Source organism: Notamacropus eugenii, chromosome 6 (genome assembly GCF_028372415.1).
Source record: "Notamacropus eugenii isolate mMacEug1 chromosome 6, mMacEug1.pri_v2, whole genome shotgun sequence".
In the NCBI taxonomy this organism is placed as follows: domain Eukaryota; kingdom Metazoa; phylum Chordata; class Mammalia; order Diprotodontia; family Macropodidae; genus Notamacropus; species Notamacropus eugenii.
The window spans coordinates 42,919,079-42,935,483 of NC_092877.1; the positions used below are offsets into that span (position 1 = coordinate 42,919,079).

At 36.9% G+C, this 16,405-nt stretch overlaps 1 protein-coding gene across 1 annotated transcript; it reads left to right on the forward strand.

Moving 5' to 3' along the window:
- The first annotated feature begins 8,178 nt into the window (after nt 1-8,178).
- On the forward strand, nt 8,179-9,117 carry LOC140512862 (olfactory receptor 5P80-like). The gene has a single exon (XM_072622232.1). It carries the CDS (start codon nt 8,179-8,181, stop codon nt 9,115-9,117), a length of 939 nt encoding a protein of 312 aa, XP_072478333.1.
- The last annotated feature ends 7,288 nt before the right edge of the window (nt 9,118-16,405 follow it).

A 16,405-nucleotide genomic window follows, 5' to 3' on the forward strand; every position in this document is an offset into this window, starting at 1 on the left:
GTTTGTTGTTTAAGCAGCTTGCCACTAATTATTAAAGTGGACCTAGCCTGTGGGTGTTTACCCTTCACAGGGAGGAAATCTCATCCTTGGGATTTTTCTTCAGGTCTTCTCAGATTGTCCCAAGAGAACTCTTATTCTGCCCCTACTCTTATTTGTTTCACTGCTCTATGTTTGCCCAGAGGCTCTACTTTATCTCTTTTGGTAGGAAAATCTTGAGAGCTTGAAATTTAAGACCTACTCTGCCATCATCCCAGACTCTTCTCTTCAACAAAGATGTTACGGGCTTACTATATGGCAACTCCATGCTATAATACGGAATACAAAAAAAAAAAAGCAAAAAATATCCTTGCCTCCCACTAGTTCACAATGCATTTAGAGAGACACCATGTAAACAACTAGGTGCATACAAATTGTAGAGTAGATGAACTGCAATCTTAGAGTGAAAGCTATTGTTAGGTAGAGAGGAAAAACTTTTTTGCAAAAAAGTAGAATGTGAATTGTCTTCAGGAAAATCACGGAAAATAATTGGCAGGAATATAATCAGTTTAATGTTATTAAGTGCCTTATGCTATTCCTTTCCTGTTTACCTTTTATGCTTCCCTTCAGTCTTGTATTTGAAAGTCATGTTTTTGTTTAACTCTGGAATTTTCATGAGAAATGCCTGAAAGTCCTCTATTTCATTGAATATACATTTTTTTTTTTTTGCCCTTAAGAATTATGCTTACTTTTGCTGAGTAGGTGATTCTTGGTTGAAATTTTAGTTCCTTTACCCTATAAAATAACTCACTTTATCCTTCAGACCCACTGATCCTTTAATATAAAAGCTGCTTAAGTTTGCTTTTTCCTGATGGTGGCTCGATAATACTTGAATTGTTTCTCTCTGACTGCTTTCAATATCTTCTCCTTGACCTGGGAGCTCTGGAATTTGGCTGTAATATTTCTGGGAGTTTTTATTTTGGGATTGGTTTAAGAAGGTGATTAGTGAATTCTTTCAATCTTCATTTTCCCCTCTGCTTCTAGAATATCAGGGGAGTGTTCCATAATAATTTCTTGAAAGATGTTGTCTAGGCTCTTTTTTTCCATCATGTTTTTCAGGTAGCTCAGTACTTCTTAAATGGTCTCTTCTGGCTCTATTTTCTAGGTCAGTTGCTTTTCCAATGAGATATTGGCGCTGCATTCTATTTTTCTTGTTTTGAGTTTTGTTTTATTGCTTCTTGATGTCTCATAAAGTCATTGGCTTCTACTTGCTCAATTCTAATTTTTAAGGAATTATTTTTTTTCAGTGACCTTTTGTAGCTCCTTTTGAATTTGACCAATTCTCCTTTTTAAAGATTTCTTTTCTTCAGTGAATTTTTAAATATTTTTTCCATTTAGACAATTCTGCTTTTCATCTGGTTTTTATTCTACTTTTATCATTTGGTCGTTTCTGTTTTTTAATATTCTTCAATATTCTTTTGTGCTTCCTTCACCAAGCTATTGACTCTTTTTTTCATGATTTTATTGAATCATTCTCATTTCTCTTCCAAATTTTTTGTCTGCCACCCTGTTTTAATTTTTCCAATCCTTTTTAAGCTCTTCTGTGGCCTGAGACTAATTTAAGTTTTTCTGTGTCTTTGCATGTAGGAATTTTGACTTTGTTGTCTTCTGAGTGTGTGTTTTGATCTTCCTTGTCACCACAGTGACTCTCTGTGTGGTCAGAATTTTTTCTTGTTTGTGCTCATTGTTGATTTTTAACTCTTTACTAAAGTGAGGTTCTGCCTCCCAGGGTGGAGGATGCACTGTCCCAAGCTTCCAGGATTTTGTGCTTCTCTTTTCAGATGTACCTCTAGGGATCTATAAGTGTTCAGTTCTTCCAACATGATATGATCTAAGTATAGGTGCTTGCTACTCTCCTACTTTGTGCTTTGATTTGTGATTGACCAGAAGCACTCTTTTCTACTCTGTAACTGTGATGAGAGTCCTTGCTCCAGAGTGGCAATAAGCCTTGGTGTGCTACTGCTTCTCCTTGTCCTGGGACTGCAAGTCAGGACTATGACACAGATCAAACTATGGGTAAGGGAACAGAGTCCTGTCCTCAAAGTAAACAAAGAGACCCTTATAAGACATAAATGGGGATATTATGAGTAAATTATGTAAGGCATGATATACTTTCCTTCTCAGATATATGCGTAAGGGAAGAATTTATGACCAAACCGGATATAGAGAGCATTGCGAGATTTCATGGCCCTCAGCTGACTCACAGCATACATCAACCATCCTATGGAAAATTCTTGTGTTACATATTATTTGTACCCTTGTATTCTAGGGAAATTTTATCAGGAGCCTTGAAAAGATTGTCCACACTTCCTTTACACATGGATAATTGTTGTCACTATGAATGTCCTCACTTTTGTTCCAGGATCTGCAATTTCTACTAAGCTGAGTTTCAGAGGTGGTCTTTCAGCTTCAGTTTTATATACGTATAATCAGTATGTGTTATGGTCTGACCACAATGAATCTGGTGAGGTGATGAGGATCAAGTTTCACAGTTAGTGAACATAGTCATAAACACAATTGTCACTTGTAGTTCCCAAAACAAATTTTGAGAGCTTCGATGACAGATCAGACTAGGTTAGCTAAGCTGCTATTCAATCTTGCTTTTTTTTTTTTCCAAAAATCTTGGATAAACATAGATGAAGAAAAAATAATGAAGTCCCTTGAGAATTTTCTCAATCCTAAAGGATTTCAAAAGGCATTTTAATTATGAAGGTTACATTTGGTGCTAAGGTGACCAAAGGTTTAATCCCAATTATTATGAAACTCAAAATAAATAAGATGCTACTAAGCAAACATAATAACTAGAGCCTAATGTAATCATCTACTTGCATCAATGGGTACCACTTGGTTTTAATTTAAAATACTTAGACCTAATTATTGATTTGTAGCTCATTCCAGGGAAGCCTGTCTATTCCTCTTAACATGTGAAGCATTATACTGATTGTAGTTTTTTGTTGGTCTTTAATGCATCTCTCTCTCTCTCTATCTCTCTCTCTCTCTCTCTCTCTCTCTCTCTCTCTGTCTCTCTCTGTCTCTCTCTGTCTCTCTCTGTCTCTCTGTCTCTCTCTCTCTCTCTCTCTGTCTCTGTCTCTGTCTCTCTCTCTCTCTCTCTCTCTGTCTCTCTCTCAATGAGTAAGATTCTTTCCTGATTTTAGTCTTGTTTCTGATTCCCAGGGTCACATGTTGTTAAAGATTTGGAAATGAGGTATATGCATTGAGCATTATTACAGCATGGTAATTAGTAAAACTCTGATCTCTCACACATCATATCATATATCCTGGAACACCAAAACAAGTAGTAAGTATATGACCAAACATGACATGGTAAGGAAAACTTAGGTAAAAATCTTTGTTTTTATAAGTACAGTTGTTTCAGTTATTACTTTCTCTGCACTTCTCAAATTCAGGTTTTGAGTCTGTAATTTCACAGATATATTTGTTGATTGATCTAATGAAAAGAGAATTGTACTTGAAATGAGAACTGGGTTTGAGTCCCACATCTGAGTCTTAATGGCACTGACTATGATCATGGTTCTGTGACTGCACCTCTGTGATCCTTAGTTACCTCATCTGTAAAATTAACATAATAATATCTTCCAAAATTTGTAGGGAGAAAGTAATTTAAGAAGTTTAAAATTTCATATTGAGTTATTAATATTCTCATTTTATGTGATTATTTTGATTATAATGCCAACATGAATGAGACTTAAAACTTTGAAATGTGCATTGTTGCCTTCCATTCAACAAATATTTTGATGTGCAAACTATACAGGGTGTCCTGTTCTAGCCACTGGGGATAAAACGGATAAAATGCAAAGCAGTCCTTAAAACCAGGGAGTTTATATTCTATTGGAGAGGAAGGGATGAAACACATACAGAGATATATAAATACAAGATAAATTATGGAGGAAAAGAGTTTTGGAAACTGGATTTCCTTTAAGTAGTGATCCACTAGGTGAGAAACAAAGGAAGCTTGAAACTCTAAGAAAATGAGTTGAGTTAGTGTATTTGGAGCACAGAGGACAGCTTGTGCAAATGGACAGAGATTGGGTAGTATTCTGGATCTGGGGAACAGGAAGGCCTTTTGGCCTGGAGTATAGACATGTCTGAGAGTAAAGTAAAATAAATCTGAAGAGGGAAACTGGATTTGAGTGGCATAGGAGCAAAACTATCAAGCTGAAGAATTATTATTTTGTTCTCAAATCAATAAGATGTGTGTTCAAGGCTTGAGTAATCAAATGATATGGTCAACCAGGTGCTTTAGAAAGATCACTTTTGTGGGTTGTTAGAGGATAGTTTAGAGGGGATAGAAACTGGACTTCAAATTAGGAGTCTTTTACAATGGCCTGATTGAGAAGAGACAGAAAAATGAATTAGGGAAGTGGTTGTGTTAGTGGATGTAAGAATCTATGTGATGTATGTTGTGGAAATAGAACTGGCAAGATTAGACAGCTCATTGGTTGTCTGAGGGAAGATAGAGGGAAGAGTAGAGATAATTTCCAGGATTCCAAAGCATGGTACGTTGAAGAAGAGAGGGGCCCTGAACAGTAAAAATAAATTATGGAAATAATTTTTTTTAATTGAAGGTTGCAGATGATATGAGTTCTCTTTTAAACTTGAGAAGTTTGAAATGCCTTTGGGACCTTTATGTATAAATATCCAACCATTGATAATCTATGTATTGGAGTTCAGAGGTGAATATATACAGTTGGAATTCATCTGAATAAGGAAGTTAATGGCAATGTAACCTAAGGGACTCATGATGTAAAATGCCATTCTCATCCAGAGAAAGAACCACGAAGTCAGAACGCAGAATGAAGTAGACTATTTTCTCTTTTATTATGTCTGGTTTTGCTGTGTTTTTCTGATACTTTCTTCCATTTTAATTCTTGTATGCAACATGACCAATGCAAAATGTGATTAATAAGAATGTATATGTAAAGTCCATATGAGATTGAATGCCATCTTGGCAAGGGAGGGGGAGAAAATTTAAAACTAATGGAATTAATTTTTGAAAATTGAAAAAAATAAATAAATAACTTTGGAAAAAAAGATAAAGAAGAGAGGAGAGGGCCTAGGACAGCGAAAGAGGCATGTGTGAGATTAGGATACTGCACAGAGATCATGATTTGACAATGGAGGCTGAGGAGGAAAGGTCAGGTAGAATAGGACTACTATCAGAGTGTCAAGAAAACTCATGAGGAGCTGGTGGTCCACCCTGTCATGTGCTTGATAGAGGCCAAGAACCAATCAATCAGTCAATCATTATTTATTTAGCATAGCCTTTTTTTTGACTACTTTACAAGGTGCTAATGATACAAATACAAAGTATGGTGCAATTCCTATCCTTTAGGAATTTAAATGAAAATTATGAAAATACCATTTAAAAATTAACAAATTATTGTTAACTTTGTCAAGAATATTTCCTGTCTATTGATGGGGTCAGAAACAAGACTATCATGGATTAATATGTGATTGGGAGGAGACAAAATGGAGTAAAGGATATTAGATGTATTTCTTGAGACATTATTGGGAAAGGGAAGAGGCATAGTATGATACCTTGAAAGGATGTCAGGGTCAAATGGAAAATTTTATAGGATTGGACCGTTACGAGCCAATTATTAGGAAAAAGGGGAAACTCCATAGATTAAAAAGATTAAAAGTTAAAAGGGACATTTTCACCTGGGAAATCTTAGTGTTGAAACAGGGGAGATGGAATTAATGGAAAAATTAGATGCATTGGCCCTGGAGAAAAGAAGGATGATCTTTCTCACAGATTGTTGAAATGACAATAGGGGGTGATATTGAGGAGTTCTGAATTTTAGAAGAGAAGAAAAAAGGGAGCCCACAGAGGCAACCTTTCTTTTGTTAGAAAAGTTGGATGCCAAGTCCTCCCTTGAGAGGGCAAGTTAAAGTAGGAGGCATTGAAAAACTCTCTCAGCACTCTACAAATTTTTGTTGTCATTGCTTTTTCTTGTGTTCAGTCATAAAAAAAGTGATGGATAATAGACCCACAAATGAATGTTATAATCAGTTTCTTCTTCAGCTGAACAGTTTCTCAATATATTCTATCTTTCTTATTAGATTGAGAAGTGAAGAAAAATGAGTTTAAAGTTGGGAGTAATAAGAATATTTCAGGGAAAAAAAGCAATATTTAGGACCGTTTATTGTGTTTCAAACTCAATAGACCTCAATAAATGCAAACATTTCAAAACAATTGAGTCTTTAAAAGAATGTAGCATGTGTACAAGTAAACTAATACTTCCTCTTTGTCTTTTTTGCATTCTGAAAATATTTTGCTGTTGCTCTTTCCTTAACTTATGTCTATCACCACCCACTTAGCTACCTCTTCTCCTTTTAAGTGAAATGTGTGCTCAAGAAATAGAAATGAACCATTCAACCATGTCAGAGAATGGTGTGTCATTCTGTACTTCTAGTCTGTCACGTCTGAAACTGAACAAAAAGGTAAACTGAGACAACTCCCTGAGCAAGATGACATTTATTAGCAGGCTTGCTGCCTATCAACCAACTGATCAGTGGATTACTCCTATTAATGTCAAAGTCCCTGAGCAAGAGAACAGTTAGTTTTTTATAGATTTTTGGGGTGTATAAAAAAAAATACAGTAAATGATGATGTCATGGACTTTAGGACAACATGATTGGTTACAGAGCTGAGGCACAGGGAACAACATGATTGGTTGGAAGTTTGCTCATTAGAGCTAGCAATGACTACTCCTATTTTCTCATGAAAATAAGAAATGCTCATTATTTGGGTGTAGGTACAAGTTAGTGGTCCAGGCTTTTGGACATCCTTGATAGATAGCTTCATGATGTAGAGCACTCATTGTCTATTACCTTGCTTTTCACATATTTCCCAAGGCAGCTAATATCTCCAAAGCAAGAAAATATCAGTGACTATCTGGGGATCTGAATTTCTAAAATTAACCCATTACGTGACAGCTGAATTCTGAAATCATTTCAGAGGCAAAGAACAATGACTTAAGTAATTATAGGGCAAAAGCAGTTACAGGATGAAACCAATTAATTTTTTAAAAATCAATAAATAACACAGAATCAATATTAATCTTTTTAAGTTGATCATCAGTCTACCAACAATTAGTAGGCAATGTTTCCTCATTGGTCTTCTGAAGACATAATTCATCTCTATTTTGATTCAGATCCTGAGGTCTTTCAAAATTGTTTTCCCGATCATGATTATTGAAGTCATCATATTAATTTTTCTATTCAGCTTGCTCTATATCAGTTAATAGAAGTGTTCCCATATTACTCTGAAACAGTTATATTCATGACTTCTTGTGGTGTAATAATTTGCCCTTACTTTCCTATACCAGAGTTTGCTCTGCAGTTAAAGAAGGTAATAGTTAAATAGCAACCTGGTTACTGCAGGTTGACCAAGTGCTTTCCATTGCTTTACCTAGAAATAGCAAAGTTCCCATGGGAAGTTTCCCATAGTCCTTCAGGCTGGCAATATCTAGCCTAATCATAGCCCTCTGTAGCAATACCCCTTTCTAGGAACCAAGTAAAATGAGAAGTCTTAGAATTCTGATTCCGTAATTGTCTTTTGTGATTATAGAGCATAAGGATTATCGTGGAAACCAGCACTTTCATTATAGTCAATTACCATGAGGTAGATAACATCCTCAAATATGGAAAACAGTCCTGTGAGAACTCAGGAATCACAAATCAGACTCAATTTCTTTGGAGGGGATTTATGATGGTGGTTAGTTACTAGAACAGAGTCTACACACTTGGATATTGTCTCTGCATGTATTTAAGACAGGATCCTGTGGTGGGAATTCACCTATCCTCTTCACTCTTATTTACATACATACATACATACATACATACATATGTATACTGTCACAATGGCAAAATTGGCAAATTACATAATACTGTTGGCTCGTGGGGAAGAATCAGGAGGGAACTAATTTATCCCTGTTCTGCTTATTGGCACTCTGTCATGGTGCATAGGAGCAAAGTATTGGAGAAGGATAATTGGATGGGCATGTAGTTGGGGACTGGATGTTTGTTGAACACATCAATAGACATATTCAGATCTTAGTTAGATATTCTATTTTAATCTCCTTTTCTTCTATTTAGCAGGCAATCTTTCTAAGACAGATGTCTGTCAATAACTGCACTGCTGTGGTTGAATTCATTATTTTGGGATTAACAGATGATCCAATACTTCGTATCATCCTCTTTGTCATATTTCTGGGTGTCTATGCTGTCACCTTAATTGGTAACCTTAGCATAATCACATTGATCAGAAGTAGCTCCCAACTTCACACTCCAATGTACTTTTTCATTAGTCACTTGGCTTTTGTGGATATTGGTTATTCTTCATCTGTCACACCTCTCATGCTCATCAACTTTCTCATGAACAAGATCTCAATCCCTCTGGAAGGCTGTGTGGCTCAATTTTGTTTTGCAGCTATCTGTGGAACAACTGAGTGCTTCCTTCTGGCTGTGATGGCTTATGATCGGTATGTGGCCATCTGCAGCCCCCTACTCTACTCCGCGCACATGTCTGCTAATGTCTGCATTCTGTTACTCATTGCATCCTACCTGGGTGGTTGCATAAATTCTTGGATATCTACTGGCTTCTTATTGAATCTGTCCTTCTGTGGACCCAATAAGATCGATCACTTTTTCTGTGATTATTCACCACTTTGGAAACTTTCCAAAAACCATAATGATCTTGCTGAAATTCTTCCTGCTGTTTCTGCTGGGTCAGTACTTATAATCACAGTATTAATTATTATAATCTCTTATGTGTACATCCTCCTCTCTGTCCTGAAAGTAAAATCCACTGAAGGGCGATCTAAAGCTTTCTCAACTTGTACCTCCCACCTCACAGCAGTTATTCTGTTCTATGGGACTCTTATATTCATTTATATGATGCCTAAATCTAGCTATTCTACAGATGAGAATAAAGTGGTGTCTATTTTCTATACTGTAATGATCCCCATGTTGAACCCTCTCATCTACAGTCTTAGAAATAATGAAGTAAAAGGGGCACTGAAGAAACTGGTTAATAGAAAACATACTTTTTCATGAATTCAACTCAAGACAACATGTACTCATTAAGTAAAACTATGCCTCTAGCTTTTTGTTTGGTTTCATGGATGCAAGTACAAAAATGAAACCTTTCCTTTCTTTAAGGATCTGGTATTCCATGGATGTAATTGTTATGATTAAGTGGTACCAATTGAGGGGTTTTGGAAAGACAAGTCACTTAATCCTCTTTGTCTCAGTTCCTCATCTATAAAATGAGCTGAAGTAGGAAACGACAAACCATTCCTGTATCTTTCTAAGGAAAACCTAAATGGTTCGTGATGAATCAAATATGCCTGAAATGATTGAATAGCAACAAAATTCATTGTGTGTGTTGTTTCCTTAGCTGTGCTATCATCACTATATCACATCATGTAAAAAATTTCTATGTTTCTGTATTAATAATATTTTTATTTTGTAGTAATATTTCATTATGTTCATGAGAGAACAATTGTTTCATCATTCCTCAATCTTGGGGTATCTGCCTTCCTCCTAGTTCTTTGTTACTACAAAAGTCATTCCACAAATACCTAGGTCTATGCGGGAAATTCTTTCAATCAGTGACTACTTTTTTGGCATAGTCCACTTACAACATGTATTCTTTTTTCTTTGGGATAATTCCATGTGAAGTGTGAGGTGGGAGATATACTAGAAGATATTTAGGTTATGTTAAAACAAAAGTCATCATAAAAGAAGCATTAAATAATAAAATCTCCTCAATCTTGCTCCTTCTTAACCTTGTCAGTCTTGCATCTTCCATCCATGCAGTGTTCAATTTAGGTGCACTGGGCTATTTGCCTTTCCTCACACATAACACTCCATCTTCTGTATCTTTACACTGGCTTTCTCACATGCCTGAAGTGATCTTCTTGCCTACCTCTGCCAGTTAATTTTGGGGAAAATTATACAAATGTTAAAGTTTTTAACTACATCTGACAAAAATAAAATATTATTTAAAAATTAGGAAGGTTGGATTCTCCCTTAATAAAACCAGTTGTGGAATAATATATTCAGTTCTGACATCCTCATTTTAAGAAAATATTGAAAATATGGAGAACATCTGGAGGAAGGTAACCAAGTAGGTCACCCCAATCAACAAAAATTTTAAGGGCTTACAATATGCCAGCTCTATGATATGACTTGGAACACACACAAAAAGGCAACAACAACAAAAAATTCCTGCCTTCCAGTAGCTCACACTGCATTTAGAGAGACACCATTTAAAGAACTAGGCTAACACAAATTATAGACAGAATAGATGAACTGTAATCTTAGAGAGGAAGCTGTTCTTAGTTAGGAACTACTTCTTGCAGAAAGTAGAATTGGAATTTTCTTCAGGAAACCTAGGGAAAATCATTGGCTGGAATGTAAACAGTTTGACCTTATTAAGACCTTGATGATTTTCCCTTCTGTTTACCTTTCTATGCTTCTCTTGAGTCTTGTATTTGAAAGTCAAATTTTCTGTTTAGTTCTGGTATTTTCATGAGAAATGCTTGAAAGTCTTCTATTTCATAGAATATCCTTTTTTTGCCCTTACGGATTATATACATTTTTGCTGGCTAGGTGCTTCTTGGTTGTAATTTTGGCTAGCTTCTTTGTTCTTCAGAATACAATACTTTAAGCTAACATCCTTTATTATGGAAGCTGCTAGATATTGTGTTATCCTGACTGGCTTTAAATTGTTTAAATTATTTAAATTAAACTGGTTTGAATTGTACCTTTGTGGGTGCTTGCAATACTTTCTTTCTTACCTGGGAGCAATAATTGGCAATAATATTTTTAGGAGTTTTGGGGATTGGTTTTAGAAGGTGATTGGTGGATTCTTTCAATCTTTATTTTCCTTTCTGGTTTGGAATATCGGGGCATCTTTGATAATTTCTTGAAAGATGCTGTGCAGAATCACTTTTTAAAATCATGGCTTTCAGGTCATCCAATAATTCTTAAAAAATCTCTCCTACATCGATTTTTTACGTTATTAGGTTTTCAAATGAAATATTTCATCTTGTCTTCTATTTTTTCATTTTTGTAATTATTATTTCTTGATGTGTCATAAAATCATTGGCTTCTACTTGCTCAATTCCAATTTTGAATCAAGTATTTTCTTGAGTGAGATTTTGTACCTTCCTTTCTATTAGACCAATTCTCCTTTGTAGAGATTTTTTCTTCTGTGACTTTTTTATACCTTTTTTACATTTCACCAGTTCTCCTTTTCGAGGCATTCTTCTCCTTATTGGATTTTTGGTCTTCTTTTACCATTTGTCCTAGTCTGTTTTTGTTACAGTGTTATTTTCTTCTGTCTTTTTTGTGCCTCCTTTACCAAGCTATTGATTCTTTTTTTTAAAAAAATATATTTATTTATTTTTAGCTTTCAACATTCATTTCCACAAGTCCTTGAGTTCCAAATTTTCTCCCCACCTCTCTCCTTCTCTCACCCCCATGTCCCCCATTCAGCTCTTTCTTCTATCACACTCTTTCCTTCCCTTATCCCCATCTTCTCTCTTTTCTTGTAGGATAAGACAGATATCTGTACCCCATTACCTGTATTTCTCATTTCCCAGTTGCATTCAAAAACAATTCTCAACAATCGTTCCTAAAACTTTGAATTCTAACTTCTCTCCCTTCCACACTCCCCAGACATCCCCACTGTGAAGGCAAGCAATTCAATATAAGCTATACATGTGTAGTTATGCAAAAGATTTTCATAACAGTCATGTTGTAAAAGACTAACTGCATCTCCCTCTATCCTATCCTATTACCCATTTATTCTATTCTCTCTTTTATTCTTGTCCCTCCTGAAAAGTGTTTACTTCTAATTACTCCATCCTCCCACTTACCCTCCCTTCCATCACTGGCCCTACACCACTTATCCCCTTCTCCCGTTATTTCTTATAGTGTAAGATAGATTTTCATACCAAATTGAGTGTGCATATTATTGCCTCCTTAAGCCAAATATGATGAGAGTAAGCTTCACTTTTTCTCTCTCAACTCCACCCTTTTCCCCTCCATTGAAAGAGCTTTTTTTTGCTTTTATTATGAGAGATAATCTGCCCCATTCCATTTCTCCTTTTCTCCTGCCAATATATTCCTCTCTCCCTCCTTAAACTTATTTTCTAGATATCATCCCTTCCTACTCAACTCACCCTGTGCCCTCAATCTTAATGTATATAATCCCTCCAACTACCCAAATACTGAGAAAAGTCTCAAAAGTTACAAATATTATCTTTCCATGTAGAAATGTAAACAGTTCAACTTTAAAAAGTCTCTTATGATTTCTCTTTCCTGTTTACCTTTTCATGCGTCTCTTGATTCTTGTGTTTGAAAGTCAAATTTTCTATTCATCTCTGATCTTTTCATCAAGAATGCTTGAAAGTCTTTTATTTCATTGAATGACCATTTTTCCCCCTGAAGTATTATACTCAGTTTTGCTTGGTAGGTGATTCTTGGTTTTAATTCTAGTTCTTTTGACTTCTGGAATATCATATTCCACACCGTTTCATGAGATCATCCTGTCAGCCTTCCAAGCTGCTTTGGGTTGAAAATCTCTTTCATTCTGTCATTTTGTGATCTGCTCTAGAATTTGTATAGAGTCATTTTTAACAGGCGTTTTATGGAATTTGGGCAGAAAACTGGAGCAAGTCTGACTTTCTACTTCATCATTTTGGCTCCGCCTCCCCAAGCTGTTGATTCTTTTTACATGATTTTCTTGCGCTACTCTCATTTCTCTTTCAAATTTTTCCCCTGTTTCCCTTTCTTGATGCTGAAAATCCCCTGAGCTCTTCCATGGCCTGAGACTAATTTCATATTTTTCTATGAGTCTTTGCATGTAAGAATTTTGACTTTAGTGTCTTCTGAGTGTGTGTTTTGATCTTGCTTATCACTAAGTAACTTTCTATGGTCAGAATTTTTTCTATTGTGTGCTTATTGTTGATTTTTAACTCTTTGCTCCAGTGAGGGTCTGCCTCCCAGGGTGGAGGATACACTATGCCAAGCTTCAGGGATTTTGTGCTGCTCTTTTCAGATGTACTTCTAGACATCTGTTAGTTTTCATTCCTTCCAAGGTAATATTATCTGAGTAGAGGTGTTTACTCCTCTCCTGGTCTATGCTTTTGTTTGTGAGTGACCACAGGCACTCTTTTCTGCCTTGTAACCATGACGAGGCTCCCTCCTCCAGTTAGCCATAAGCCCTGGTGTGCTATTGTTTCTCCTTGTCCTGGGACTGCTACCCAGGACTGTGACCTAGATCAATGTATGGGCAAAGCAACAGAATCCTGTCCTCAGTGCTAGCAAAGAGATATCTTTAAGACATAAGTGGTCATATTATGAGTCAATTAAGTGAGTCATGGTATAGTTTTCTTCTCAGATACATAGAAAAAGGAAGAACTGACAACCACAAAAGATAGAGAGAGCACTATGGAATTTCCTGATCCTCAGCTAAGTCACAGCATATGTCAACCATTCTATGGAAAATTTTTGTGTCATATATTATTGTGCTCTTATATTCCAGCAAAATTTGATCAGAATTCTTGCAAAGATTGTCAATACTGTTTTTAGACGTGGCCATCTGCAACCCACTGCTCTATTCAACCAACATGTCCCCTAGGGTCTGCACTCTGTTACTCATCACATCCTACCTGAGTAGTTGTGGAAATGCTTGGATTTTCACTGGTTGTTTATTGAATCTGTCCTTTTGTGGGCCCAATGAGATCAATCACTTTTTCTGTGATTATTCTCCACTTCTGAAGCTATCCTACTCCCAAGATGATCTTGCTGAAATTCTTCCTTCTATCTCTGCTGGATCAATAATTATGATCACAGTGTTAATTATTGTAATGTCCTATGTATACATCCTCTTCTCTGTCCTGAAGATAAGCTCCACTGAAGGGAGATTCAAAGCTTTCTCAACTTGTACCTCCCACCTCATAGCAGTCATTCTCTACTATGGGACTATTACATTCATTTATGTGATGCCTAAGTCCAGCTACTCAACAGAAGAGAATAAAGTGGTGTCTGTTTTCTACATTGTGATGATCCCCATGTTGAACCCCTTGATCTACAGTCTAAGGAACAATGAAGTAAAAGGGGCACTGAGAAAACTTTTGAGTAGGAAACAGCCTTGTTCATGAATTTAACTCAATACAACAAGTATTTATTCAGGACATACTATGTCCCAGTCACTGTGATATGTTTTAGGACTGCAGGGCTAGGGTGAAACATTCCCTGACTATAAGGACCTAATATTCTGCTTATATAATGAGTAGGATTAAGTGATACCAACAACTGAGCTTTAGAAAAGATATATTTTTGTTTTGATGAGTTAAATTTGTGAATCTAAATGTTAATTGCCAAAGTCTGAAAATACATACACGGTTCCACAATCACTGGTCTCGCAACTCTGCAAAAGTGTGTGGAGAAATGTCTTATTGCTTTTCTTTAGGTCTACGATTTTTTGTTTTTTGGAATCTTGTAACACTCATTTTCTATTGATTTGGGAGGGGGACTGTTCTTTTCATTTACATTATTATGTTCATTCTGTGTGTATTATGCTTTTGGCCCTACTATCATGACTTTGACAGATGAAGTAAACTTTTCCTGTTTCTGTATTAACCATAGTTGTTTCTCATAGCATAATCATATTCTATTATGTTCATGTGTCACAATTTGTTTTGCCATTTCTCAGTCACTGGATATCCTTGTGATAAATGAAAAGTCTTAGAGACATAGTTCTTGGGTATTTAATAATAAGTCTATTAATTATGGCTAGCAAGTAATTAGTAAAATGAGGTCAGTGCCACTCTTAGAAACCAAAGGTGCCCCTTGAAAAACATTGATGCTTAAAAAACCTTTGGCAAGAGGGATGTACCTGAGGGTGGACATCAACTCTCATTGGTTAACATTCAGTGAGAAGGTTGACATATTAATGAGCTGGGCAAAAAGTCTTCAACTCATTCGACTGAGAATGTGATCTCATCATGAGACTCAACTGTCTCCAGGAATCGGGATAAAATACTTCATCTCTACCCAGACCACTCAGACTGGTTTTCCCCTTCATAAGCTGGTTCACTCTAAATTCTAGTGGAAGCTTACAAACAGGGGTTAACTTCAAAAGGACAAGTTTTCACCTACACTGGCTTCTGTTTGTAAACTCTCTCCTAGTTGTGTGGGGTTCCATCCAAGACGAAAAATATGTACCCCATAGATTTAGGCAATCTCATCTATCAGCAATGTCCTTAAGAGACTGGCTGAATAATCTACAAGAGGGGAGGAGCCAAGATGGTGGAGTAGAAAGACACACATATGTTAGCTCCAAACCCACAGCCCATAAAATATCTATAAAGAAGAACTCCCAACAAATTTTGGAGCAGCAGAAGCCACAGAACAACGGAGTGGATGAGATTTCTGTTCCAGAGAGACCTGAAAACCTGACACGAAAGGTCCATCATGCACTGGACCTGGAGCAAAGCCCAACCCTGCCTTGGCCACCTGGCACTGAGAGGAGCATATCTGAGCAGGCTTCAGGGACAGAATCTCCAGTGGCCACACAGGTCCCTCCACCCACAGGTGACAAGGGTCAGTGAGAGGGTCTCTTTGGCTGGTCGAGAAGGGAGTGGGGTGTCCCCGTAACTCAGGCTCCCTTGGGAGGCAGCACTGGGGGCAGCAGTGGACAGGGGCTCCCCAAGCAGGCAGGAGCCTGGATTCGTTGTTGAAGGTCTCAGCATAAATCCCCAGAGGGAACTGAGCCCTGTGTGGCGGCCCTGCTCCCACCTGAGAACCTGAACTTAATCTCACACTGAATAGCAGCCTTGCCCCTGACCAAAGCCTTGAGGCTGGGAAGCAGCATTTGAATCTCAGACCCCAAGCGCTGGCTGGGCAGATCTGGAGGCGAGGTGGGGGTGGAAAGAAAACTCAGAAGTCACTGGCTGGGAAAATGCCCAGAAAAGGGAAAAAAAATAAGACTATAGAAGGTTACTTTCTTGGTGAACAGATAATTCCTTCTTTCCTTTCAGATAAGGAAGAACAATGCTTACCATCAGGGAAAGACACAGAAGTCAAGGCTTCTGTATCCCACACATCCAAAATAAATATACCGTGGGCTCAGGTCGTGGAAGAGCTCAAAAAGGATTTTGAAAATCAAGTAAGAGAGGTGGAGGAAAAACTGGGAAGAGAAAGGAGAAAGATGAAAGAAAAGCATGAAAAGCAGATCAACACCTTGCTAAAGGAGACCCCAAAAAATGCTGAAGAAAATAACACCTTGAAAAATAGGTTAACTCAGTTGGCAAAAGAGGTTCAAAAA